The sequence below is a fragment of the Strongylocentrotus purpuratus genome, unplaced genomic scaffold (assembly GCF_000002235.5).
Source record: "Strongylocentrotus purpuratus isolate Spur 01 unplaced genomic scaffold, Spur_5.0 spur5_contig_850, whole genome shotgun sequence".
NCBI classification, from domain to species: Eukaryota; Metazoa; Echinodermata; class Echinoidea; order Camarodonta; family Strongylocentrotidae; genus Strongylocentrotus; species Strongylocentrotus purpuratus.
Genome location: NW_022145558.1, coordinates 295,514 through 321,865, shown reverse-complemented (window position 1 = coordinate 321,865; position 26,352 = coordinate 295,514). Strand labels below are relative to the sequence as shown.

General features: G+C 37.4%; 1 protein-coding gene across 4 annotated transcripts in view; it reads left to right on the top strand.

The window, feature by feature from the left end:
• Positions 1–17,036, top strand: part of LOC115918906 (serine/threonine-protein phosphatase 6 regulatory subunit 3-like) — a 48,778-nt gene extending 31,742 nt beyond the window's left edge. For 3 of the 4 annotated variants that reach the window (XM_030994036.1, XM_030994032.1, XM_030994027.1), the window contains 13 exons: positions 729–909; positions 2,519–2,607; positions 3,447–3,536; positions 5,697–5,794; positions 9,141–9,198; positions 9,820–9,950; positions 10,435–10,610; positions 11,572–11,731; positions 12,542–12,693; positions 13,630–13,720; positions 14,327–15,136; positions 15,689–15,793; positions 16,821–17,036. In XM_030994036.1, the coding sequence (XP_030849896.1) occupies positions 729–909; positions 2,519–2,607; positions 3,447–3,536; positions 5,697–5,794; positions 9,141–9,198; positions 9,820–9,950; positions 10,435–10,610; positions 11,572–11,731; positions 12,542–12,693; positions 13,630–13,720; positions 14,327–15,136; positions 15,689–15,793; positions 16,821–16,884 (2,205 nt within the window). In that variant the 3' untranslated portion in view covers positions 16,885–17,036. The remainder of the gene's footprint in view (positions 1–728; positions 910–2,518; positions 2,608–3,446; positions 3,537–5,696; positions 5,795–9,140; positions 9,199–9,819; positions 9,951–10,434; positions 10,611–11,571; positions 11,732–12,541; positions 12,694–13,629; positions 13,721–14,326; positions 15,137–15,688; positions 15,794–16,820) is intronic. The other variant, XM_030994043.1, reaches the window with a different exon arrangement.
• The last annotated feature ends 9,316 nt before the right edge of the window (positions 17,037–26,352 follow it).

Genomic DNA, 26,352 nt, shown 5'->3' with positions numbered 1-26,352 from the left:
AGCTTGAAATATATAATGCTGCAAATGGTAATTGTTGTGATAATATTTTTATTCTTGGAAATGTGATGCATTATTAAGGTATGATAGATGGGCTTTTAAGTAGCTAGGTTTTGTACAGTCCAATCAATTCCTGTGCAAATATTAGATTGTTCAAATGAATACAGAAGTATATTAGTGTAGACCAGACCTTCTCAACTAGTTTATTAGAAGTGTCAAAACAAAAATTTATTGAGGTTGAAGTGCCAACCGTATGTTTGGTGACTGTGCTGCGAGAGAGCTTGGCGACCGAGACGATATCGGGTGGGGTCCAGGGGGCGAAGCCCCTGGACGCTAGGGGATTTTAGGGCTTTTTTAAGGCCCAGATGTGGCATTTTTAACACCTTTTTCTTCCATAAAACATCAATCATAATTTCATATTGTGATGAAATAATTAGTACAATTCCTGGCTAAAATCTACACTGGAAGATTTTATGTGCTTTTGCAAATTTCACTCGTGGTCCCGCTTTGCTGAAGTTTCCTGCCACCAAAAAAAGTACACCTGGGCCTTATAAGTGTTGCACTTGGTTAGGACCAATAGCAATGTCATATTAAGTTGTATTGATCCCAACTATTTATATGACTGGACCCAGATTTTGCTTTTTGAAGATGTTAATAACCTACACAAGAATTTGATCTATTTTGAGGTAAGGTGATATGTTAACAGCCCCACACGGTTCCCTCATCCACAGCTGTTCACAGAAAGCAAGCTAATTCCCAAAGTGATGGAGGCGTGGGAGGAGAACGACATTCATCAGAAGCAGGGCAGGTCACGGAGAGGTTACATGGGTCACATGACCAGGATAGCCAACGTCCTCACCCAGGAGATGGAGAAAGGTTGCAATAATGAACAGATCAAATCTCTCTATCAAGGTAATAACACTCAGCAAATCTTTTTTAGTCAGGGCCCCGTTTTATAAAGAGTTGCGATTGATCTAAATCAATCGTAAGTCCCCTAATCAATCGCAAGTTTGCAGGCCCCTATCTCTTATGTACATGGTTGTGATTGATATCGATCGCAAATAAGTTGTAATTGATATCAACTCTTTATGAGATGGGCCCAAGGGCATCATAAATACAAGTTCACCGCCATCCCATTGAAACATGTGTCAAACAATTAACACATTGGATAGGACGTCGGTGAACTTGTACTTATGATGGTTTCGTGAAACGATGCCCTGGGCCCTGTCTTACAAAGGTTTGATATCAATCGTAACTTATTTGCGAAACTATGTCCATAAGAGACAGGAGGCTGCAAACTTGCGATTGATTAGAGGACTTGCGATTGATTTGGATCAATCGCAACTCTTTGTAAGACGGGGCCCAGGTCTTAACAAAGTCTGTTAAAGTCTGTTAAAGTCCCAATTACACTGTGCTATGTTGGAATAGTTGGACCTTCAGTTAGCTCGATTATAGTTTTAGAGAACTTTTGAACAAAATTTATTAAGCTAGGTTTGGCTCACAATGTAAGTCATACTGAATATCAAACTTCAAGTATTTCTTCTTTCTTCAAAGTCTTTTGTCTTATAGTTTGAGAGCGAACACATATATTTCACTACTCTCAGTGAAGCATGAGAGAGGCTCTATACTTGATACATTTAATGCGCAAAGATAAACAAGTTTGATTGAGATGTTATATTAGAGTTCAGGTTATGATACTTTATACAACACCTACGTGGATCCTTGTGATTTGATTGGAGGATTGTTGGTCACATGATATTCAATAGATGGTATATTGCACGGTCGTGCATTTTTGGTTATATGCGCCGTGCATTTTTGGTTATATGCAGACTGCGTACCTCTCAGTCGTGCGCGCGCGTATCCCTGCGTGTATCTGACGCGAAGGCAATCTCAATGTAATCGAGAAGGCTTGACTCCAACTTTAATTTATCTTTAATATAAGGAGTAAAGCATAATTTGTTGATTAACGTTCTATTAGATCTTCTTCGATGTTGTATAAAACAAATAATGAATGTTTTTCATTCGTTCAATAGTGCAAATATTTTCATTCGTTGAAAGATTAACGTTAATTCTATTCAACTCGGCTGACGCCTCGTTGAATAGAATGTTAATCTTTCAACTCATGAAAATATTCGCACTATTGAACTCATAACCATTCATTATTTGTATATTATTTGTAGAAAATAATGAGAGAAAGCATGTCAAAGGAATATTCCCTTTCAAAGGGAATATTCAAGCCCAGGCTATTGTACAGAGAGAAAGAACAAAGACGGGATAAACATACAATTGAAAATTACAACGAACGGAGAGGAAAATAACACAATTTATATAGTATCATATTCTGTAGCAATATGGAAGTATCAGTTCATTTTTAATAGTGGTAGCATAATTATTCAATTCCCTCAAATTTTTAAAGATATTATAAATATATTGGAATTTCCATAATTTTTTTATGAGATTGTTTGAAATGATTTGTTTCTCCAAGATTTGTAAAGCACTCTATTTGTTCTGTTCTTTGCAGAATATATCCCTGAAGATGTAAGAGAGAAATGGAGTTCATTTCTAGCTGGCAGTCTAGCAGAAACCAACAAGAGAAATCTAGTTGAATTGGTAAGTCATTGAGCATCAGCTGTTGCTAGAAGAGACCAGTTTACTACGCATTCAAATTGAATGATGAACATTTGTAATGTGTTGCGTCTGTCGAAAGAGACACCCCAGATGCCCCAGACGCTAGAAGCATGCATGAGCGTCTAGCGCACCTAGCGCACCATTCATAGTGGATATATGCGTTATATAGATATCAAATATTATTATTAAAATTAAGTACATTTATTTAAATTCCACCTTGTACAAAGCGTACAAACAAAAAGCTTCGGCAACTGTACAAATTGACCCTGAAATTCACTGTCTTTGTCAATTACCAAAGAACCCTATAGGTACAAGACCGTCTTGATTTGGTGACCTGACGTTGTCTCCGGCGGCAATTGCTCTAGGCATTATTTTGTCAAAGCAATAGGATTAGGACAGGGCCTGACACTTGCGGGTGCCTGGGACACATGTGCACCCAAAATCAAAGTCCAGACCCCCCAAATATAAAATAATACTATTGGGATTATATCTGAAATGCTGGTTTGGAGCTCAGGGACCCTTTTCACAAAGCCTTTTTACAATGAGAAATGACAAAATTCAGTGACAAATCTGCTGAGAGCCCATCAGAAGCAAAGATTCCACTAGCTTATAACAAAAACTGTCATTTGTCACTGATGAAAGTTTTGTGAAATGGGGCCCTGGACTAGGCTTATCAGGAATTTGAGTATAGTGTTTGGCCTTTGTTGAAGTTATGAATTTGGTTTATGTAGGAAACTTATGGTCGGAGCAATATTTGCTAGAGCATGTAATCCTAGACCATTCTATCGTTTTATCACATTCTGTTTGTTCCCCACTTCCAGGTCGGTACCCATCCGCTGCATTCGTCAAGTGAAGACGATGATTCCGACTTCAAGGACATCGACTTTGGCAAAGACACCGCTCTTCAACAGGTGAGTCATCAATCCTTCTCTTTAGTACTCACAGACCGTTTAATAAATACTGGAATGAAATAGAGGTTACAATTGTCCGATTATATCTTCTGAAGGACTCCTTAAAGACGGCCAAAGTCTGATGCGAGATCAAAATGCCCTCTGAGCTTTGTCTCTTTCTATAGATAGACTTTTAAATTAAATTTTAAATTTAAATTTTATTATTAGAATAGTCATTTCTTCGAAAATGTTAGTCGTAGATAAATTGGAGATTCATCACTATTGATTAGTACTTGTAGAAGTTTACAGTTTTTTGTATGATTTTGTATTTCTTAGCCAGTTACAATTATAAAATGAAGCTAAGTATTTTATGTAAGTCCTTATAGTTTTTCAATAAGATAAGAGTTTTGTAGGACGTAAGACACTTTAATTCAAGAAAGAAATCTGATTGTGCTATGGATGAAAATATTATCAGTTTAGTTACTCTTGAAATTGCATCTATTAGAAATGCTTTATATTGTTCTTGGATGCCATGATGTGTGTTAGGGTAGTTATGTTAGGTAGAGGTGACGACCCAATCCTGGGACCTGTTTCACAAAGCCTTTTTTCAATGACAAATGACAAAAATCAGTGACAAATCTGCTGATAACCAATCAGAAGCAAGGATTTCACTAGCTTATATCAAAGACTGTTATTTATCACTGATGACAAGTTTTGTGAAGCGGGCCCCCTGTAGATTATAATGTAGAGTTTGAAATGGCCACGAGGTGCCATGGACAATGCATGCCTGACATGTCACATTCAAAACTCAGCCATGCCCCGTCCGTCCCATCCACCCATCCATCCATCACAACTCAATCAATCACCTCATTCCCGATGCAAACCATTGATATGAATTGATGACTTGTATATTGCTACATCATGTATATACATGTACATCGTTGCTTGCACTCTTTCAATGGGCAATGGACTCCGAATCCACTCATACAAGGGTATTCCCCCCTCCCCCCTCATACAAGGGTATCCCCCTCCTCCCCCTACCCCATCTCCCCTTATAAAGAAGGTTCTTTCCATGCCTTTTTATATGCTGTTGTTCAAGGAAAGATGAGGAATCTAAATTAATGGTCAATTCACACATCCCTAAACATCTTACTTCAATCTTACATTAATCTGCCCCACACCTGTTTTCAGCATCTATTAAAATATATTTATTGAGATAATTGACAGTATGGAAAGGATGTATTTAACCCACTTTCCCAGTGTAACCTTACATGTTTGAGGGGCTAGCAAATTGAATACTGCTTATCGGATGAAGTGATTCCATCCCTTTTCCTGCATTGGCCCCGTTGTTAACACATTGACTGCTGAATTCATTCATTGCCATAGGTTTAATACAGGGGCTGCCTGGTTCCAATAGGGAATGGGTTAATGATATCACAGAGATAGAAACATGTTCATTGCATTAGCTTCAAAGATGAAGATCATGTGCACATCCTAGCTGAACAGTATAGTCATGTCTACTCTTATAAGTATCAGAAAGTATCATTTCAATAGCTTCATTCAAATTAAGAATTCATCGCTAGCTTTTCAATAATCAAACCATCAATACCAATTCATATTACGTTTGACCACCGTTTTGAGAACGAGCCGGTCTTATAGATCGTTCATCACTATTCCTTAGGTGAAAAGTCACTGTCTTGCATCTATTATGTCAGAAGCTATGCTCTATATTCAAGATTTCATCATCATAAAGGGCTTTGGGGAGGGGGGAGAGTAGACCACACTCATAAACAACCTCATTCTCATAATGGGTTGGGGCTGGGGGGGGGGGGGGGGGGGGGGGACGGACGGGGGGCTGGAGGGGGAATGGGGACCATTTGACCACGCCCACATCTCAGAAACTCATTATCATACTGGAATGGGGGAGGGTAAATCATTAGACCATGTCCATATATATAAGACCCATCCTCCATAATTGGGCGGAGAAACCAGTAGACCACGCCCCCTTCGAAGTCATCCCCCTTACCCTCATTTCATCAACTAAAAACACACCCCAACCCCACCCCATATCAAATCCACCACCACCACCACACCCACACCACCACCCATGTGCTAAGAACGATGTAAGCAACACACATGGCATTTCGAACCCTCTCTTTGGCCGCGCTGTATGAACGGCAGGCCTTCTCCGATTATCAGATGCAACAAATGACGTCCCATTTTATTGACCAGTTCGGCTTCAACGACGAAGAGTTTGCAGAGCAAGAGGAGAATGTCAAGTAAGTCCGGACATTTTCCTTGATTCTATTTACATATTCATCTGTTAGTTATTTCGTTGTTTTCTCATGTTGTATTAAACAAATTGCACCTTTGCCTCTCCTCCTGTGCCTTTGCAGTGTCCAGTTAATATGTTTGCGCTTGACGTATTTATTAACCTCTATTGTATTTTAGTGTCATGTTTTTCTGAGCTCCATTTCATAAAGCTTGTTATCAATAAGAAGATACATTGTTACAAGCAACTGACATCCTTACATTTCATTGGTTGTGGGCAGACTGTGCCATATATCTGTGGCAGCTGTTATTGATAACAAGTTTTTATGAAATTGTGCCATTCCCATTTGTGCAAAATATTTATCTTTGATAGGAATGCTGTTTTCAGTCATTTTTTTTAAATTGATTTATTATTATTACTCGTTTATTGTTTTTTTTGGGAAAAAAAATCTGAAGAGCTTGGTTATTAAGTTGACTTTTTTCTTCTAAACTCTGTTAATCTACCTCTGCAATCTCATATTTGCCATAGTTGAATTGTATACATCAGTTTCATCAAACTGCTTTTATATACTTTCCATAACGTCACTTCTGACGTTAAATAACAAAATTCTTCAGAAACGTATGCAAACATAAATTAAGAAATTCTCATTTACAAAACGCAGAGGCAGACGGAAGTGTGTATGAATGGCTTTATTTGCCCTGTTAAAACGTGTTTGCATAATCTTTCAAATTCCTCCAACGTGAACCATTCAATATTTCCATTATTTGTTGCATAACCACTTTTTAAATGTTGAGAAAATATTTTTTGCTTTATTCATATATCTATATTCTGCCCCGTTAAAAAAAAAAATCCTTGTTTTTGTTATATACACGGCCTATGTTTATACTCTTTATAACATTAAAATTATTTTCTACCACTCCTCATGTATTCTCTCGTTTGTGTGTTTGGTGAAAGTAACACTGTCATTTAGTTTCTTTTTTAAAAGAACTCTTCATTTTTTCACTCATTGTATTCTTCTATGTTTCACATGTAACATATTTATCCATGCTTCATTTTGTTCCATCTCCTGCGCTTACAGCCCAGTGTGCAAGGCTTCACATTAACATTGTTATAAAGCTTATCTTCTAAAAGATCGCCTTTTCCTGCTCAAATTGTCTCATACTTTCCTCGTCAATTCTATGCTTTGATAAATTGTAAATTTTCGGAACAAAAAACAATAGTGGAACATAATCTGTTGTCAGCTCCCTATCCTTTTTTTTTAATCACTAGCAGATTTAAAAAAAGTACAAAAATAACATTTTGTATCTTTGTATAAACTACTTTAGGAGGGAGAAGATAAAAACCATTCAATTTTGACGTTTATCAATTGTTATCTGTCATTTATGGTTGATCACATGGCAAATAAAAAGAAAGCCCCCCCCCCCTCCCCCTCATAATTCTCTTAGTTTCGGTTTCTTATGGTCTTGTGAGGGTTTGCCATTCTCATCTTCACTTTAATACAGCTAACTTTTGCAAAATTTATCACATAACCTTCCCCTGCATGATTTTATGTTTGTCAATTCAATGGCTTTAGTTTTGGGAGCGCAATTCTTCATATATTCACTGTTACATGTGTGTTTAATGTTCTGTTTTTGTGCATATAAATTTCTTAAGAAGGATTCTCCAGTAGAAATTTGCATATTTTTAATTGTTATTCTTCAAATACACATCAGGGCTCCTGTTTTGCAGGGAATGCCCAGATTAAAAAAGTTAGGTCTGTGCTAATGGAGCCCATTTTGAAATCTTTTTTTTTTTATTGGGGGGGGGGGGATGGGAGGGGGCCCTTGTCTTAAAACTTAGGGTGTCTTGTTTTGAAAGTTGGGACACCCTTGTTTTAAAATTTAGGGGGTCTTGTTTTGAAATTTGGAGAGCCCTTGTTTTAAAATTGAGAGGGTCTTGTTTTGAAATTTGGGGAGCCTTGTTTTTTAAATTTGGGGGACCCTTGTTTTAAAATTTGGCGGGCCCTTGTGCACCCTGTCAATGTGTGGGTTACGGTAGTCGTTAATGTCGATCTGTGAGTAGAGAATATTACTGACAGTTGACAAGAAAAATCTCAATGTGGGTGGACATACATATTGGTTATTTTGGTTAATCTATCCATATCTGAAACATCCCTTTCAATACAAATCACATGAGCATGACAAGTCCCGTACAATGATTTTAACTGTTTGAGCAATTCCTTCACATTTCACCTTATGCTCTTGAAAAAACTTTAGAGAAAATACGTGAAGATGCTGTATGGAGGTGCCTTTTTGTAAAATAATGAAAGAAACACTAAGACCCCGTTTCATCTTGTGTTTGGTGTTCATACATGTTTTGGTGTTCATGAGTTGCTGTATTTATTCAAACCTTTTTATCTAATTTTCCTGTTGCCAACACCGTGTTTCTTCTTCACCTTCTCAACTTTTTAAACTTGTGTTACTTGTTATCCTGTTACATAGTTCTTGACTGTTGACAGTTGTGAAATCAATTGTTAAAATGCATTGTATTTCTGTACAAAATTGTTTTAAAAAAAACCACCCTCCTCAATGCATGAGGATATCCATTCGTGATGCAGAATGTGCCAAGAGCTAAGAAGACGACGACAAAACAAAACACAAAAAAGCAGGAAAAGGGGGGCAAAGAATGGAAAAGTTTCAGAAGTATTTCTTGCAGTGTCTTTGAGCTTGTAGTTGATTTTATTTATGGGAGGAAGAAAAGTGTCGAAAAGCCTTGAGATGCAATGTTTTGTACAAAGTTATTGTGTATCTCACATTATGAGGTCATCTCTCTTTTCATTGCATTTCATGTTACATTTTCTACAGGTGCAAAATTAGCCTGTTGCAGTTGAAGAAAAGTTCAATATTTTTAAGATGTTACCGATGTTGATTAGGATCGTCAGTATGTCTTGAATTCTGTAGAACTTTGGGGGAGGGATGCGACAAAAAGAAAACATCTACTTATTTTCACTTTTGACCTACTTTTAAGCACTTTCACGATGGCCAAAATACTTGATTATCATGTCAAATTTGTTCCGTTTCAGAGGAGAAAATTATTGAAATTGAAAAAGAATTAAAAAAAAAATCTCTTCCCGTACATCTTGACTTATGTTGAACATTTGGAGAGCTAAGTGACACAAAGTATCTGAATCTACATTTTGTGTCTTCCTTTTAATGTGCAATTTCAAGACTTCAAATTCACTCACAGTTTGATGAGTAGCCAAAAGCATGATAGGCATTCATTGTGTTGAAACCTCTATCTTTTTTTATGTTTAGCGACACAGTTTTATCTCGTTATGCTATTAAACATTTCTTTTTCTCTCTTTCTCCCCTTAGCAATCCATTCGACAGGATATCAGACATCAACTTCTCAATCTCTGCAAATGAAGACAACGTAAGTACTTCAAGATTATTTCCATTTTGGGGAATTTCCCTTCTACTCCCAAGCGTGTATGACGGAACCTGAAGGCTGATGTATCTTTAGCGAGGCTTGGATTTGTGACACAATGATCTAGGCGATTTGTGCTTGTAAACTAAGAGTTTGGGGAAATTCCCTTTCAAGGAAATTGATGCATGAATCGAAATTCATTTAATGACAGGCTCCTGAATTGAAGCTTGGAATTGAACTAGAGTATTAAATTATTCATAGAGCATTAGGCCATACTTTTAATGTTATCAAATTTAGTGCTCCAAATTCTGTAAGTGCCTCGTTAAATGGTTTATGCAATGGTGAGAATGCAATTGCATACATTACGTGTTGTTTGGTAGGACAAGTCTTGAGGTTTTTCCTACCTAGCAACAATTAATGAATGCCTTTTGCATTCTGACTATTGAAATACAATTATTCAAATAAGGTGAATGAAATAATTGGTATTGAGGTGCTTCACGGAGACGTGTGCATCAAATTTGTTTAAATTACGAAAATGGATTAATGAAGCTTAGAATGTAACTAGTGTAATGAATTAATCAATGGAGCATGTGTACTTAATCTCTATTTGATCTTTAATCCCAACAGCCTAACTCAGCCCTATTTGAAGCCTGCTGCAATGAGAGAGTACAACCCTTCAACGACAGTAATAGTGATGAGGAAGATATCTGGGAAGAGAAAGAACTCACGTATACAGCCAACAATGACCTCAGGTCAAGGTAGGTCAACTGGGGTCAACTCTGATCTGTATTGTAAATCATAGGAGTGAGGGAAGTACAACTTTTTGCCAATGTTCATCCAGATTTTTTTCAAAAACATTTGAACTTTCATTTACTTTCTTTATATTCATGTTAAAGTATTGGGTTATATGTGTTATATGTTCATTTTATTTTTGCTCAATTTATTTTGATAGCTTAAATTTATATAAACATGATTTCTTGGAGTTTTGAAATGATAAAGTGATATGCTTTTAATAATTTGGGGTATTTTACCAGTTTTGCGGTTATTTGCGGTGACTGATGATAAAATAGTACAGCATTTAAAGCATTTAGGTGGCATATGTCTTTGAAATTTTGTCAGATCTGTTGGAGCTATTTTTTAAATCATGAGAAATCAAAAACTACCTTTTGATGTGTGATAGCCAAGTCCATTAAGACTTGATAGACAACCTTGAAAATTGGATTTACTGTTCCCTTCTGACAGTGATGTATCATCCAAGAATGAAGGAGGTAGTGACCAGGCCAACCATAGTAGTAGCGACGAGGATGAGGATGGAGATAACACAGTAGAAGAGTTCCCTCCCCTGGAGAGGGCGGCACAGAGCCCTCTAGCGGGTCAGAACGGAGAGGACACCAAGATGGATGTAGACTCAGAAAACAGTGAGATATAGCTTCCATTTGTGTGCATTGGATAATATAAACAAACCGAAACTTTTGTTGCTTTCGCATTCTTAAAAGGATCTCAAGTTTTCTGAGTGGTTCAGATTAGCAAATGTTTTTTAATGTCACAAAGTGATATCACAATTGACACAACACCAATCTAAAAACTTGTTTCTTTCTGTGAAAATCGCTGTACTTAATTTGCGATAGTTTGATGTTGCAAAGTTTGGTTTTACAGTAATACCTTCTTCAGAACTGCAAGGTATTAATTGTTTTCAGTATTTGAACTTGAAGCGTAGAGGAGAATACTGAATGATACAAGATACAACCTTTTAGATATTTGGTTACTCTGTCCTATGGTATTGATTTGAGTAATAATCCTCAACCAATGGAAGTTTTATTTGTATTATGAAAGTCGGCAGCTGTGCAGTTTCTTTGTATATTCAGGACTTAATATTTTGAATACACAAAATTATCATATCACACTTGTGTGAGTATAACTTAAGTACTTTAACTTTGCTTTTATTTTTTGCATATATTACGTAATTCTTTATATGCAAAGTGCCCTATACATTGAGGTAATCACTCTAAAAAAGCAAGCAATTTGGACTTTTGCAAGCACAATGACAATACCCTTTTGATCACAAAGCAGTTTTGTTCATCCTGAGGGTGAACCTACACAAGACTCAATAGCTACTCATTGTGGGCAGGGACAAAATTATTTAAAACATTTTGGGGGCTACTTTCAAGCTTGCTAGCATGAAGATGGCACTCTTTAATTTGTTTTGCATTGAACTCTATGCAACTTGGGGGCTCTTTTATGAATTTCGGGGGCTAATTTTCCCCGATCCCCGTGTATTATTTTCCCTGATTGTGGGTAATTAAAAAAAAAAATGAAAACGATAACAAAAATGATAAACATCGTTTACCAAATTTTTTGTTTTTGTTCGTCACTCCACAGCATGGCAAGCCAACTTTGAGCAAGCTCCTGTTGCCATGGATACGACCCCAAGCGGCTGGGAGCAACCTTCATCGTCGACGGCAACGGCGGGAGGAGGAGACGAGGATACAGGATGGGCCAACTTCAATGAATTCAATGCTAACTTTACACCCGAAGACGGGTAAGCATATCATTTACTGTTACTTGAAGACTAACATTTAATAAAGACATGATGCACTTAACTTGAGGTTTTTACTCTTAAAGGGATCCGGTAACTTTCTCTCAGATTCTGAAAACATATTCTGGATTTAGCTCATTATGCAATGATAATTGTAAACCTTTAGGTCAGTCAGGAACCCCGTGACTTTTACAAGCCGATCGCCGTTCTGATTATCAAGATATTTATGATTGGAATTACAAATTTTGAAAACCGTTCGCCTGACGGTTTTCATAACACTACAGTCTATTGGGGAAAACGAGTATGGTAAAACCGGTCACTCAAAGATTTTTACTTTTTTGAGGCACTTCTTGATCATTTTGAAGCGCAATTTTTTTAGGGCTTCAATATTACATCATATCTCAGACACTGATAACACGTAGGGCCGTGTATCTCAGATTTAACATTGTTAAACGATCCCTTTAAAGTATGCAAAAAAGGTCCTATTTCAAACAGTACATCTTTATTTCTCAAGTTACCAAAAACACAAACACCATTACATTTACAAGTGGTCTAAATAATCCAGTTAACTGTGTACACATGTTGATTGTATTTTTTGTTTTTAACCTAATGTGGAAATAAACTGGAATTGAACTTGAATTGAACATGAATTGATCTTGAATTGAACTTGAATTGAATTTGAATTGAACTTGAATTGAACATGAATAGAACTTGAATTGAACTTGAATTAAACTTTAATTGAACATGAATTGAACTCGAATTGAACATGAATTGAACTTGAATTGAACATAAATGTTAAATTTGACTCCCTAGTTCACATGGACCAAGGAGTAGCTCCCCTGTGGCGATGGAAAGCGAGCCTTCATCACAAGACCTCAAGGAGACAAGCGAAGCAATGGCATCGTCATCTAGTCCCAGCTCAGATGTTCAAAGTTCAACAGATACTGTTAGAAGTTCAGCATATGGTAAGAATGAAATATGAAACATCCATTCGAGCTGGCCGGTAATATTCTAGGATGCCAGTTTTCAGGCTGTTGCCCAATTTTTAGACTCTGCAATTCTCTATCAGGCTTTTTTTCAAGTTTTATGCTGTACAAAGTCAACACATACAAAGCTCCATAATGTTAAGGGCCCCGTCTCATAAAGAGTTCCAATTGATCCAAATCAATCGCGAATTTGCTGTCTCCTATCTCTTATGTACATAGTTGAGATTGATATCAAACGCAATTAAGTTGCGATTAATATCAACTCTTTTTAAGGCAGGTCCCAGATATCTTTCCAGGCTTATCGGGTAAAAGCAAGCAAGTATCTCTGAATAGTTTTGTGCCTCTGGCTGCCAGCGTTGGTACCGATGGAATTATCAGTTTGCATTGAACTAGAAACAGGGTCTGAAGTCTGAACCCCTACCCTTGAAATCAAGATTCAGTCATTTGCATGGTTTAGTTCATCAAATTAGCACAAAGGCTGGGCAAAAAGAATGGATGAATAAATGCTAATTCCAAGTGAATAGATGTCATAAAAATGAAAGAGCTTTCGTGATTATCGCAAAACAAATTCTCTGCTTTGTAAATTTTATGTACAATTGCCGGAGCATAGTTAAGATAACTAAGAGCAATATGTGAACAGTAAAATTTTCATTTTTTAAAAATTATTACTGTTGGAATCGTATTTGTATTTATTTGAAAGACTTCTTTCACATTGTACATGAATATTGTTTTTTTTTTACAGTACATAGGTATAATAATTATTACAAATGTGAAGAAAAAAAAATCATTTGAAAGATGCATGGAAACGATATAAATAGTTGTACAAGTATGTATAATTATACATTACTACAAATTAGATTGAATTTTTTAAAATAAACCTCATCTAAATCTTTATTTTGTCCATTATCCAACCAGTTGTGTCAAGTAGTTCTTCAGATCAGGCACCGGTTGGTGAAGGATCACCCAACACCTCAACAGAAGCTGTTCAAGATCAGTCAGAAGAGAAGTGAGTATATCTGTATATTTATCGTGCCCCATTCAGACAAGGTGGAATAAACCATCTCCCAAAAACAAAACAACAAAACTTATATTGTTGGCTTGCACCCAGTAGAAAAAGATCACATGCTCGATCTTGTAATTGAAAACAAGGCTGAAAAGATCTTGGAACCTGGGGTCCATAGTAAAATGAAATAAATTGTGCTAGTGCATATAGGCCAAAGGCAAAAACACAAGTAGTTTTCCTAAGTCTTCCAATTCCCCTGAAACTGTCAAAATGAAAAACAGAAGGGGGTGGTGTAAGATGCAATCCTCTGTACTTTAGTGCAATGTTTTTGTTTGTTAGTTTGATTATATAGTTCATTGATACAGTCAAACCTGTCTATAGCGACCCCCAAGGGAAACACAAAAAGTGGTCTCTGTAGACAGGTTCCTTCAGTACATGTTTCAATGAGAAACCATTTTCAAAAGAAACAAAAAATGTGGTCATTGTAGACAGGTGGTCTTTGAAGACTTTGTAGACAGGTGGTCACTAAAGCAGGTTTGACTGTATATCCTAAATGGAGAAACGTGCATGACAGTAATCCCCTTCAAACCATTTCTCACCTCCTTACAGAGCCATGGTAGTGGAACCAGCAACGTCATCTCCTGTCGACAACAGAATATCACAAGAGGCCAACGTCCCAACTAGCCATCAGTCCAACGACCAAACTCTAAACAATGCAGTTAGTAGTTCATCTGACCCTAAGGGAACATTAACAAATGCAGCTCCTGTCGAGCCGCAAGTTCCTATGGACTTACCCGTTAGTAATCCTGTTCAAAGCAAGCCAGACACGGCAGCTATAGTTCAAAATGACTGTAAATCCCCTGTTAGTAGTAATCAAGTATCGGTGAACAGTAGCCTTGTGTCGTCGGTCATTTCTAGTCAAGATTCAACGTCTTTGAATATACCTCTCTCCAATTCGAATCCCAACTCGCACGCGGACAACTCTCCCAGCCCCAGTTCGGTCAGCCCGAGCTTGACCAGCGCGGACTTGCCTAGCAGCGAGAAATGCGGCATGAGCAACACGGCGCTTCACACGAACCCCGGACAGTGTATACCCACCATGGGTTGTAACGCCGCCGATCCCAATAACTTATCTCCCGTCGAGAACTCGAGTAATCACACCATGGTCAACGATGTCGGGAACACGGACATCGGCATCAACATCAAGGCGGATTTGAAGATGGAGCTGAGCGAGGAAGTGCCGTCGCCGACGACGCCGACGACGCCGACGACGTCGCCCGTCGATGGGGATAGCAGTCCGGAAGCTGCTGTGACGATCTCGCCGGTGGCCGTTCAGGAGGAGAGCAATAATGTTCATTCAGATCTAGTCAACAATGATGCTAACCTTTCACCTGAGGGGGATACAGCAGATAAGCTTAGGTAATGACAGTATTCAGTTTAGCATGGCAGAAACAAGGCAGAAAATCCCAGGATATTCTTGGTGTTGCAAGGATGATTGCAAGTTCATGAAAAAATACCTCGACTTATGAATTTCCCATTCATACTACCTTTATGTATGTGGTTCTGCCGCAAATCGAATTGATGTAGAAAGGTAGTCACTGTGAGTCACAAATCTGTCACAAAATTAATTTAGTCATGTTATGGCCTATTTTTTCTCTCAAGCAAACCATGTTAAAGTTGCGTTAAATTTGGCCACTGTTATATGGATCACCAAGTGTAAACCTTTGCTTAAGTCTACTAGGGAGCTGACTTAAATTTAGGGTAAATAACTTAGCCAGAAGCATCAACTGAATACCAAAGTTGGCTAAGTATTATATCTAAGCTGAAAACTGAGTAAAATACTCAAATTTCTGACAATACAGTATGGAATTCAATACCAGCCCAGCTTTTGAGTTCAGCCACAGTCCTGACACTATTGTTTTTATGGAACGCCGATGCTCATGTGTGTTTTTTTCCTTGTTTGTTGTTTAGTTTCATTGCCAAGTCTGAGTTCATGAAGTCTGGAGCTAGTTCTCAATCTCCCAGTTCCCCAAGCCCCAATGGACCTCTGGATCTCCAAGACTCTCAACATAATAGGTCAGTTTGGTTTTGACAAATCTTAAAGTTACTATTTGCTTTTTAACGATACAGACCGGTAGTGGTAAAAGGGTTTTGGGTGCAAAATATCCATTCAATATTGTTTAAATATTGCCTTCAGACGTTTAGACGGCAATACTTCAACCTAAATTTATAAAAAGCAGAAATATATGCCCAAATGCTCAATGTTGAAGTGCATTCGCGATATTTATCCAGGCTGGACCGATATGATAATTTACCAAATGTATTATTTAGTAGGCACTTTCCTGGCAAAATTTGTATCATCACGTATTGGTAAAAACATATTTTTTCATATGATTGGTAATTAGAGCTTCCATTTCATTTTTTTGAGAGGGGGGCGTTTCCAAAACTGGTCTATATCTTTAAGGCCTCATTCTGATGTGCCGTCAAAACAACGATAACAACAAAAGGCACCATTTTGAAATGGAAATATTTTGTATCCGGGTAAAGGATCACCATGGCACTTGAGTAGTCTTTGAGTGAGCGGATGTATTAAATGATCAATTTATCCATGTAAACTCCAATAAGAAATCACTATGGATGTACAGTATGATAAGGGTTGTCAAAGTCTGTATTCCAGCTTGAAACTAGAGAGGGAGGGCTAAGGGCAATTGTCCTATGAACTCTTCAGAAATACAACCGTAAACCTATGATAAAGACCACTGTTAATTCAAATTTCTGTTCATGGATTGCAATGCTCAAATTTCTAAACGCGATCATCGAGATATAGTTTGTCTTAAAGCCCCACTGTCCTACTTGTAGCTACTTGCTCCTTCTATATAGAAAACTTCCCCAATCGGTCCCTATTGGTCCCCCATGATCCTCTATTTTTTATGTTATTTGAGAGCTGAGTTGATGAGATAGCCACCTGTCAGTGACCTCGCTGTGTGGTCTAATCCCTCCTAGCCACACTAGTGTTGATAATCTTTAAAAACAAGAGCTGTTGCAAGAAGAGTTTAGATTTTTACCCCGTTGTTTTGATTGACCTCTTTCCCTATCTCTACAGGAATGATTCCTCAGATAATATTGACATTCAGGTTACTGCAGTAACTCAGAATGGACCCGTCTGACACAACTCCCCACCCCCGCAATGCACGTAGAACAGTCCATGCTGCCATCCACCCAACAGTGCCGTCGGGTGCAGTCCACTCCGCGCGAGGGAGGAGAGGAGCGTCTCAATCGGAGGGAAGAAATCGATCCCCACAGCACTCACGATAAGCAAGATATATTCTCTATATTCATACATCATCTACGTCTCGCCACATTTTTTCGAATATTTAGCCCCGATTGCGAGAGATGACAAGGTGAAATTTAAGGAGTGTTGTGTCGATGAGTTTCTTCTGCGCCTGATTTCGCACTGGTCACTTTCGAAGCAGTATTTTGTCTTGTGTCAGGTTTCTTTGCGAGAAAACTCCCCCCTGTGTAGTTATAAAATCCTTTATAGTTAACCAGTAGGTATTTCCATTCAAATTTAACCAGCAGGTGTGAAAATAATCCAGATCTATTTTTGCTAATATCATTTTCTTGTTTCTTGAATGCTTTCACGATTTGTTCATTTGTTCATCTGTTCATTTGTCTTTGCGAGACCTTTGCCTGTGTATTACTTGTATCCTTTTATTGTGTTTGAAACTGAAATGCATATACCTCAATGGAGTCTGGTGTCTATGAAGCAAAAGTCTTTGATATGTTCTTTGTCGCGTGGTAGGAGCAGCCACCCTTCCCGCAAGTAGGTCAATGTGACATCAACATTCTTTGTACACTTTCTCCGTGGAAATGTGTCGGTTACGAAGCTCTCATCGCCATAATTGTTCCACATTTTAGACTACCTCCAGAGTTGCCATTGCAGCCAGTGTACTAGACATCAAGACACAAATTATATCCTGTGGAATTTAAGATAAATATAAAAGACATTTGGAGTATTGACAAATCATTTATTGAAACGGTAATTCCACATCTTCATTCTGATGAAATTCAAGAGGAAATTCCTGTTTCGTCTCAATTTCTTTCAGAATTAATGATTCGACACCTGTAGTTCATACATTTTCATATAATTTGAGCCCAATTAAACCGTGGCCTGCAAACTCGAAGCAAATGATAGGTCTACTTACTTTGGGATACAGAGCACCAAAGCATTACTTGACACTGTAAATCTAGCTTGTAATGTATACCTTTAAGCACATTGCATAACTGGTTTCTAAAGGTAGTACAAGTCCGGTGTTCAGTTTTATCGGTGTCGGTGTCTCTGAAATGAATTCAGGTATGTATGTTTTGTGTACACCACTTAACACCTAACTCTGAAGTTGAACTTTTACAAGTGTTAATTAATTAATTAATTGATAAGATGTTGGAATGCTCGCTTATAAGGCTCATTCTCATACACGATGCAAAACGTTATGTAGAGGAATTATAGCGTTTTTGTCCAGCGCGAAGGTTGCAACAGTCTTCTGTTACTAAGCATATATAACAAGATGCAACAGCTTATTTAAGAGCACCTAAATTGAGTTGGTACAGCACATTTTTGTTGAGTCTTAAAACCAAAGTTTGCTTCAAGGGGATGCAAACAATTTAATCACATTTGCTTTGCTCCCAGTAAGTTATGATCATTGAGAATTGGACGCGCTATACCCAAGAGTAATGATGATCCAGATCCAACATTTTTGCTTCTCTATTGAATTACGGTAGCAACAAATCTGAATCTGGCCAATAAGCGACACTTCGTTTAAATTTGTTATACTTCAAAAAATATCATTCAAAACTTATATACTCCAAGAAAATGTGGCATTGTGACAAATACACTTTCGTTCTTCCACTAAATATTCATCTCATACCAAAGCTGTTAATCACATCAAATTTGAATACAAATGTTATGCACGACTCTAAATGCATTTATCACGTTGGCAAGGTTTGTCATGAATAAACACGTTACGGTTTCTTTTCATCCATTCGATATTAGGATGCTAGTTTGAACATTTGTTGCATCGATATGTTGGCTAGTTGATGGGACAGTTTGACATTTGGCATATTGTAGAGACGTATTTGACCTATTTACACAGTGCGGGACATCAAATAATATTCTTTTTAATTTTCAAAGGTTTCTGAAACTTTCAGTTATTTCTGCAAGGATACGTAAATTAAAGGGCATATATTATATACATTGGTATTTATTATGGGTTAACATTAAACCTGAAGAAAAATCAAAGGGGAAACGCTGCTACATTCCTAGATTTTTCCAAATTTGAAAGTCTGGTGTGTATGATTAGATTGCTACTAATTTTATTTTCATTCTCACAGATTAAAGCTACTATAATCTACAAAATGAAGGCTATGTGAAAAAAGCATTTTTTTAAAATTTGCGTGAAAAGATGTAATGTTTACCTCAAATAATCGGCGATCATTCATCCTAGTGTCGATAGTAAGAAATGAATTCTAGCAAGCAATTTCTTAAACAAGGGTATTGCATCTCTGTACAAGGGAGTTTAATCAATTTTAAAACGCATGGGTTTGGAATATGTGAACTAATTTGTCGGACAGATAACAAAATGTGTTTTATGCTGAATTATCGTCAATGTTATGTGTCGAACATCAAGGGGCTATGCTGTAATGAAAGCAGACTAGATTCTTCTGTGAATGGGATTTTGTTGAGTTTTTTTTAAGAGTGATTGATATGTAATATTCTCTTATGTTTCGATTCAATGCAATTTATCATTTTTTTTTTAAAGAAATCACTGTATCTCTGAGCAGCTGCGATTTGATTTATGCAGTTTGAAACTATGAATGACATACGGTAGCTGTTTGGTGTTGGATATCTCGACACATGCTGTCCCCATACTGATTACATGTGAACACACACCCTGAAACATTAGTTCATTAACAGGATAACATGGATGTGTTCACATGGTTATTTAATATAGGCTGGTATTGGAACACTAACCCACTGTGCTGAGCTAAATCCGGATTTAGTTCAGACTTAAAAAAGGGAATCTGAACAAATCTTCTGGCATTTTAAGTTTTGCATCACCATATATTTGAAGTGCACCTTCCCCCACCAAACAAAACTTATTTCTTATATGACCTGACTTTCAGAACAAGAAGGGTATCTTTTTTACTTTGCCTATTTAAATGAAAATATCTTCTTCACTTCACTGCCTGACATACACATGCATGTCAATCTAGTCCTTGTATAAACATTACAGAACTGTGAACAATGTCTCGTGTCTTACATTGAGAGTGGGGACAGTTCAAGTGTTAAACACACTCAAATTAGGGAGAATTTAGTATGATTTCTACATTCAGTATGGGGACAGTTCAAGTGTTAAACACTCTAATTGGGGATAATTTAGTGTGAGTTTCTACATTCAGTGTGGGGACAGTTCATGTGTTAAACATTCAAATTAGGGAGAATTCAGTGTGATTTTCTACATTCAGTATGGGGACAGCTGTGTTCTCTAGAGGTGGTTAGTAGTCTAACTTCATGTTGAAGATTAAGAAAAGATAAATACGTTTTTATGGCAGGGATGTCTTTAATAGTCACTAGAATATACATATGGCATGAATGAATGAGAGAAGAATATTTTTATGTCATGAGGTAACAACATATTAAATGTCACATATTTATGTGCCAGTTAAAAAGTAAAGAAATGAAAAAAGAGCATATGTATATTTGTTATTCAATTTACTGAGAACATTTGTAAGATATTTTTCAAAGATTGTCTGTCCTTTTCTTTTTAAATACAGTGAATATGCTGAGGATGATTTTCCTTCTCTCTATTATATATTTCTCGTAACAGGAGGAAAAATGCAAATATTTGAATGAAGGCATGTTGTATTGCATTGTTTTTATTTTGTTGTGTGGTTAGTAGTTAATAGATAGTGAATTTCCTTTAATATTTTCAATTTGATGATAATTTATCTTTAACGAGAGGAGAAAAAAATGCAAAAGATGTTCTACGATGTACTTCCAGTTTTCATTTTGTTTTTACCCACAGGAGGGTGGATTGAAATATTGTCGTTTAGAGCCCTAAAGGCGCTATTGTATTTGACTGGTATGCAGTGCGTAACGCCTTTATGTCTCTGAAAAGACCACTGTTTGTAAATATTAGATATTATAATACACCGTCCTCGCTTGGGACACACACATTATTCAGTGGGAGACAAACATTTTTTTGTATATTGTGAGCGGTAATTAATGTCCAGTCTTTTATGAAATGGTGAAATTGTTGACCACGGTTGCTGTTCTCTCAAGAAAAAACGGAACAAAGTTTGCAAATGCTATCGGAGACGTAGGTAACCTCTTAATGCCGTAAGCTGAAGATGACACAACTTGTCGGCTGACTGCGAGAAGGCCATAATAGCTTTGTATTGTTCATTGTCAGTAACGGCCATCTTGCATTAGTTGAGATACAGAAGGGTATTAACTCATACACTGCATTTTACTTGATTTAATGCCCCTCTGGCTCTCAACATACTATATGTCATGAGACTTTTCCATACGGCACTAACGGGGTAAGAAGCACGAGTGGAATGCTAAAAAGAAGCTTGATTCTGTGGGTATTTATATCTCGGTATGTCGCAATGTGGGGTAAAGCTGCTGCAATGGAAAGATGGCAGCAGCTGAAAGCAAACTGGCAACGAACGCTCGATGTTGAATGTTCCCTTTTGGATCTGTCTTCACCCTTTTTTAATGATACATGTTTAACTAGCAACACATTTGAATGAAGAGAGGTCAACCAAGGTGAAAGGTCGACCAAGGTTCACCCCGATGTTTAGAAATGTCATAATGGTTACTAAGTGTCTCATCAAACCCTTTCAATCCTAGATCCACATTTTACGATCAAGACTGTCGCAAACATTCCCCAAAACTCTACTCAAGGCAATTCATAAAAAAATGGGCATATCATGTAGAAATTATGTTCCGAGTATTTGAGATGCCATTGTAATGTCCGCACATTTAAAGAATCTGTTTGCTTGGAGCCAAAAGGTCATTGACCTGTGTTAAAGCATATGAGTTAACGCCCTCCTGGCTCCAAACAGATGAGCTGTCGGGTCATCGCAGTGTTAGAAATTGAGTTTCGGGAAATGTTTGCGATGGTTTCTTTTACCGCGTCTCCACGAATAGATGATAGCATTTAAAGACTGGTGATTCACCCTCTCTTTCCTTCTTTCAGTCATGACGATAATAATGTTATATTTCTAAGAATGTGTGAACAGTCTTTACGATACTGTCTGCCTGATAACTATTATCGGAGAACATTTTTCTTTCTCCACCCCTGTGAGTGACCTTGTGGATGACTTGTTTGTATATGATAATAAATAATAATAGAGGACTTGATTTCAATATTTCATGGACACATGTTTTATCTTGATTCAATTGTTATGGTGACAAAAAAAAAAAAAAGGAAAGGAAAAATGCTTATCACAAAGTATGTATATGATTTTACTAAACAGATCTTGTATTTCTTGAGGTCTGTCGGAGGATCGGAGGAAAACTAAATCATAGTGTAGTATTGTTGATGAAAACTTGTACCAGAAGAAGGTTATAAATAATAAATAGTTATTTCCATCTTCCCATTACAAAGCGGAGTGTCTTGTCTTAATTTTGTTATGTCATTTGTGTGCTTTTTCATGTGTATTGAGCGAGGTTAAAGGCATTGTTGAACAATGTTTCCAGTTTTACAAATCTGAGATGCATGGCCCTACGTGTTATCAGTATCTGTGATATGGTGTAACATTGGAGCCCTAAATAAAATTGCGCTTCAAAATGATCATAAAATGCTTCAAAAAAGTAAAAAATCTTTGAGTAACCGGTTTTACCATACTCATTTTCCCTAATAGACTGTAGTGTTTGGCATACAAGTTTTTGACATTTCTAATTCCAATCATAAATATCTTGATAATCAGACCGGCGATCGGCTTGTAAAAGTTATGGGGTTCCTGACTGACCTAAAGGTTTATAATTATCATCGCAGCATGAGCTAAAGCCAGGATTTTGTTTCAGAATCTGAGACAAAGATACCCAATCCCTTGAAAGGGGAAGTCCACCCTAATATTGAGTTGGTTTTAATTGGAGCAGAAAAATGAGAGGGACACATCAGTGAAAGTGTGAGCAAAATCCGAAGAAAAATAAGAAAGTTAAATTTTTTTGATGCTGCGTTAAATAAAACACAAATTGGCTACTATGACGTATCTTTCGAGCTCCTCTCCAATTTTCCATTAGGCCATTGACGTAATTTAATAAAGTTTGCTGTATATGTCTTTGTGAAGTGCCAAGATATGAATTATTTCACTCGCCCGTTGTGATTAAATCTCGATCGATGTTATGCTAAATGCATACATTAATTGTTGCTAGGTTGGGCAAAAATGGCTAACAACATGCAGGCAATTTCCATTCTGACTATTCATATTGGGAGTACGATTATTCGTAACGGGTGAATACACTACTTTGGAAAAGGCACTTCACAAAGATGTAAGCATTATAATGTGGTTACATTCTTTAAAAGACCCATTGCTGTAGCATTGAAAAGTGGAGCATGCAATTGTTTCCTGAATAAATATTCCAGTTTGGGGGCTATAGCACAAAATAGATTGTGACAGCATTCGTAGTAGGTCCATGGTGACAGGGAGGTAATCAAGGATAAATAAAATGAAGAAGGACTTTGAAGAATTTGGAAAGGGGTCAATCTAAAGTCAAGGGGTCAATCTTTGGCCAAACATTTAGTACAGGGTTTATTGTCGCCTTCTCTGAAACCTCGGTTATGTTTTCTTTTATTTTCTTCATGATGGAGGTGTCTTGACAGCTCATAATTGCTATGAATTTAATGGATCCATAGGCTATTTCTCATAAAACTTGTTAAATAACAATTGCCGCGATTCCGCAACGCCATTCAACGGCATCAATTTTTGTAGCTTGTATCAATTACTGTGATGTTTTCTTGCTAACAAGTGATTTGTTAAAGTTACTAGCACCACCATACCAAGAAATCTTGAATAAGTTCTTATTTTCTTTTAAATCTACTGGTATACCTATAAATTAAATTATTCTTTGAATTGAGATATCCCAAGCATGAAATCAGATGATCAAGATGTCTTGATAGCTCATAAGTTGCTATGAATTTCTCTAAAAACTTGTTAAATAACATCTGCCACAATTGGCAAAATGCCACTCCAGCAAAGCACAGAGTGATTGCTAATGCGTATTGAACTCTAGCGCCGTACTACGTGCTGAGGGGCAGCAATTACACACAATACACACACTACACACAATTGCACACTAACGCACACAATGAATATGATGTGGCTGATTGGCAAGTTTGACAGTAGACTCGCGATTTGAATTTTCAAAATATTCTTTCTAACATTGGTAAGTTGAAAAGATTGTAATTTACTGCTAGTTAGGTGTCATCAATTGTCACTAAAATACTGATTTTTAGTGAAATCAGTTGAGTTTTGTACATGCAGTGGTGTTTGAAATGTTCAGAATCAATAAAACAGTTTTTAATACACAGCCAGGATAGTAATGCAGCTATGTGTGCAACATGCTTCCTCACAGCCAGTCAAAGGCATCAATTTTAGTAGCTTGTATCAATTACTATAATGTTTTATTGCTAACAAGTTATATGAAACAAGACAGCAAGTGATTTGTTAAAGTTACTAGCACCCACCATACCGTGCAATGTTGCATAATTTCTTTTGAAAACGTGCTACCGGTATCTTTAAAAATTAATTATTCTTTGAGTTGAGATATCGCGAGCGTGAAACTAGATAAACGTACCTGGGTAAATCGCAGACATCGTTGTCGGGGGTAGACAAAAGGATATCACTTTACCTTTTCAAGCAAAAAAGGAGATGGGTTGTTTCACTGTGCATATGCATTCTCTATCTACAGTGCTGTACATGTCCATATTTTGTCAATACATGTATAATTATGTTTCTATGTTATCTAGGAAGCTAGATGAATATATCTTCATGTACGTGTTTCTCTGTCTTTTTACTCATTAAAGCCCCTCTAAAGTGTTGGGAGCCCAAACAATCTGTTATGTGAAAAAGGATGTCATTTAAGACGCATTTCTGCAATGATTTTTCAAACAAATGTGTTTAAAGTCGAATATTGATGAAAGAATACAAAATTTAGGTTTTCTGCGAACAGATAACCTAGATTATGTATTCTTTTCTCAATATTTGTCTTCAAACACATTTTTGGGAGAAACCTTTGCAGAAATGTGTTTTAAATGACATCCTCTTTCACATTATGATACAGTTTAAGTGAAACACTTTAGAGGGGCTTTAAGCCTATCTCTATATCTTGCATCTGTAGTTCTGTTTATATATTCAGTTAACAACTAAATTATTCATGTTTGATGTTTTTTGTATTTTTCGTAACTCAAGAATGAAACGTAGATACTTTTAGATGTAAGTTTTGATATGTTGTATTCTTTAAGAAACTTAAATGAGGACAAATCAATTATCACATACTTCAAAAATTCAAATCTTGGAAAGGGTATGAATATTTTAGTTGTTGACTGTATCTGTATCTCTCCATCTCTATACAACCATGGAGGGGGGGGGGGGGGGGGGTCTCTTTGTACTCATCCCTGCAAGTCTGTCTCTCTCACTCATTCCCCTGCCCTTCTCTCACTCATTCCCCTTCCCTTCTCTCTCTCACACACACTCTCCCCTGCCCTTCTCTTTCTCACACATTCCCCCTTCCCTTCTCTCTCTCTCTCTCTCACTCATTCCATTTATCCCCCTCTCCTCTCTATTTCTCTCTCTCTCTCTGTCTCTCTGTCTATCATCCTTCCCTCCCCCTCTTTCTGTCTCTCACTCATCCCCCTTTCCTTCTCTTCTCTCTCTCTCACTCATTTCCCCCTCTATCTACCAGTCTCTCTTTCTCTCACACATCCCCTTTCCCTTCTCTCTTTCTGTCCCTCACTCATTCCCCCTTCCCTTCTTTCTCTTTCTATCCCTCCCTCCCCCTCTCTTTCTCTCACACATCCCCTTTCCCTTTTCTCTTTCTGTCCCTCACTCATTCCCCCTTCCCTTCTTTCTCTTTCTATCCCTCCCTCCCCCCTCTCTTACGCACCCCCTTCCCTTCTCTCTTTCTGTCCCTCAATCATTCCCCTTTCCCTTCTCTCCCTTTCTATCATCCCTCCCTTCCCCCTCTCTTACGCATCCCCCTTCCCTTCTCTCTCTCTCTGTCTCTCATTCATTTTTCTTTCCCTTCTCTCTTTCTATCCCTCCCTCCTGTCTCTCTTACGCACCCCCTCCCCTTCTCTTTTTCTGTCCCTCAATCATTCCCCTTTCCCTTCTCTCCCTTTCTATCATCCCCCTCAATCTCTCTCTTTCTCTCACTCATTCCCCTCCCCTTCTTTCTCTTTCTATCCCTCCCTCCCCCTCTCTTTCTCTCACTCATTCCCCTTCCCTTCTTTCTCTTTCTATCTCTCACTCATTCCCCCTTCCCTTCTCTCTCTTACCTATCTGACAAAAATGCTCATTCATCCTACGTACAACTCATTTTCTATAAAAAACACAACATTGACAATGGC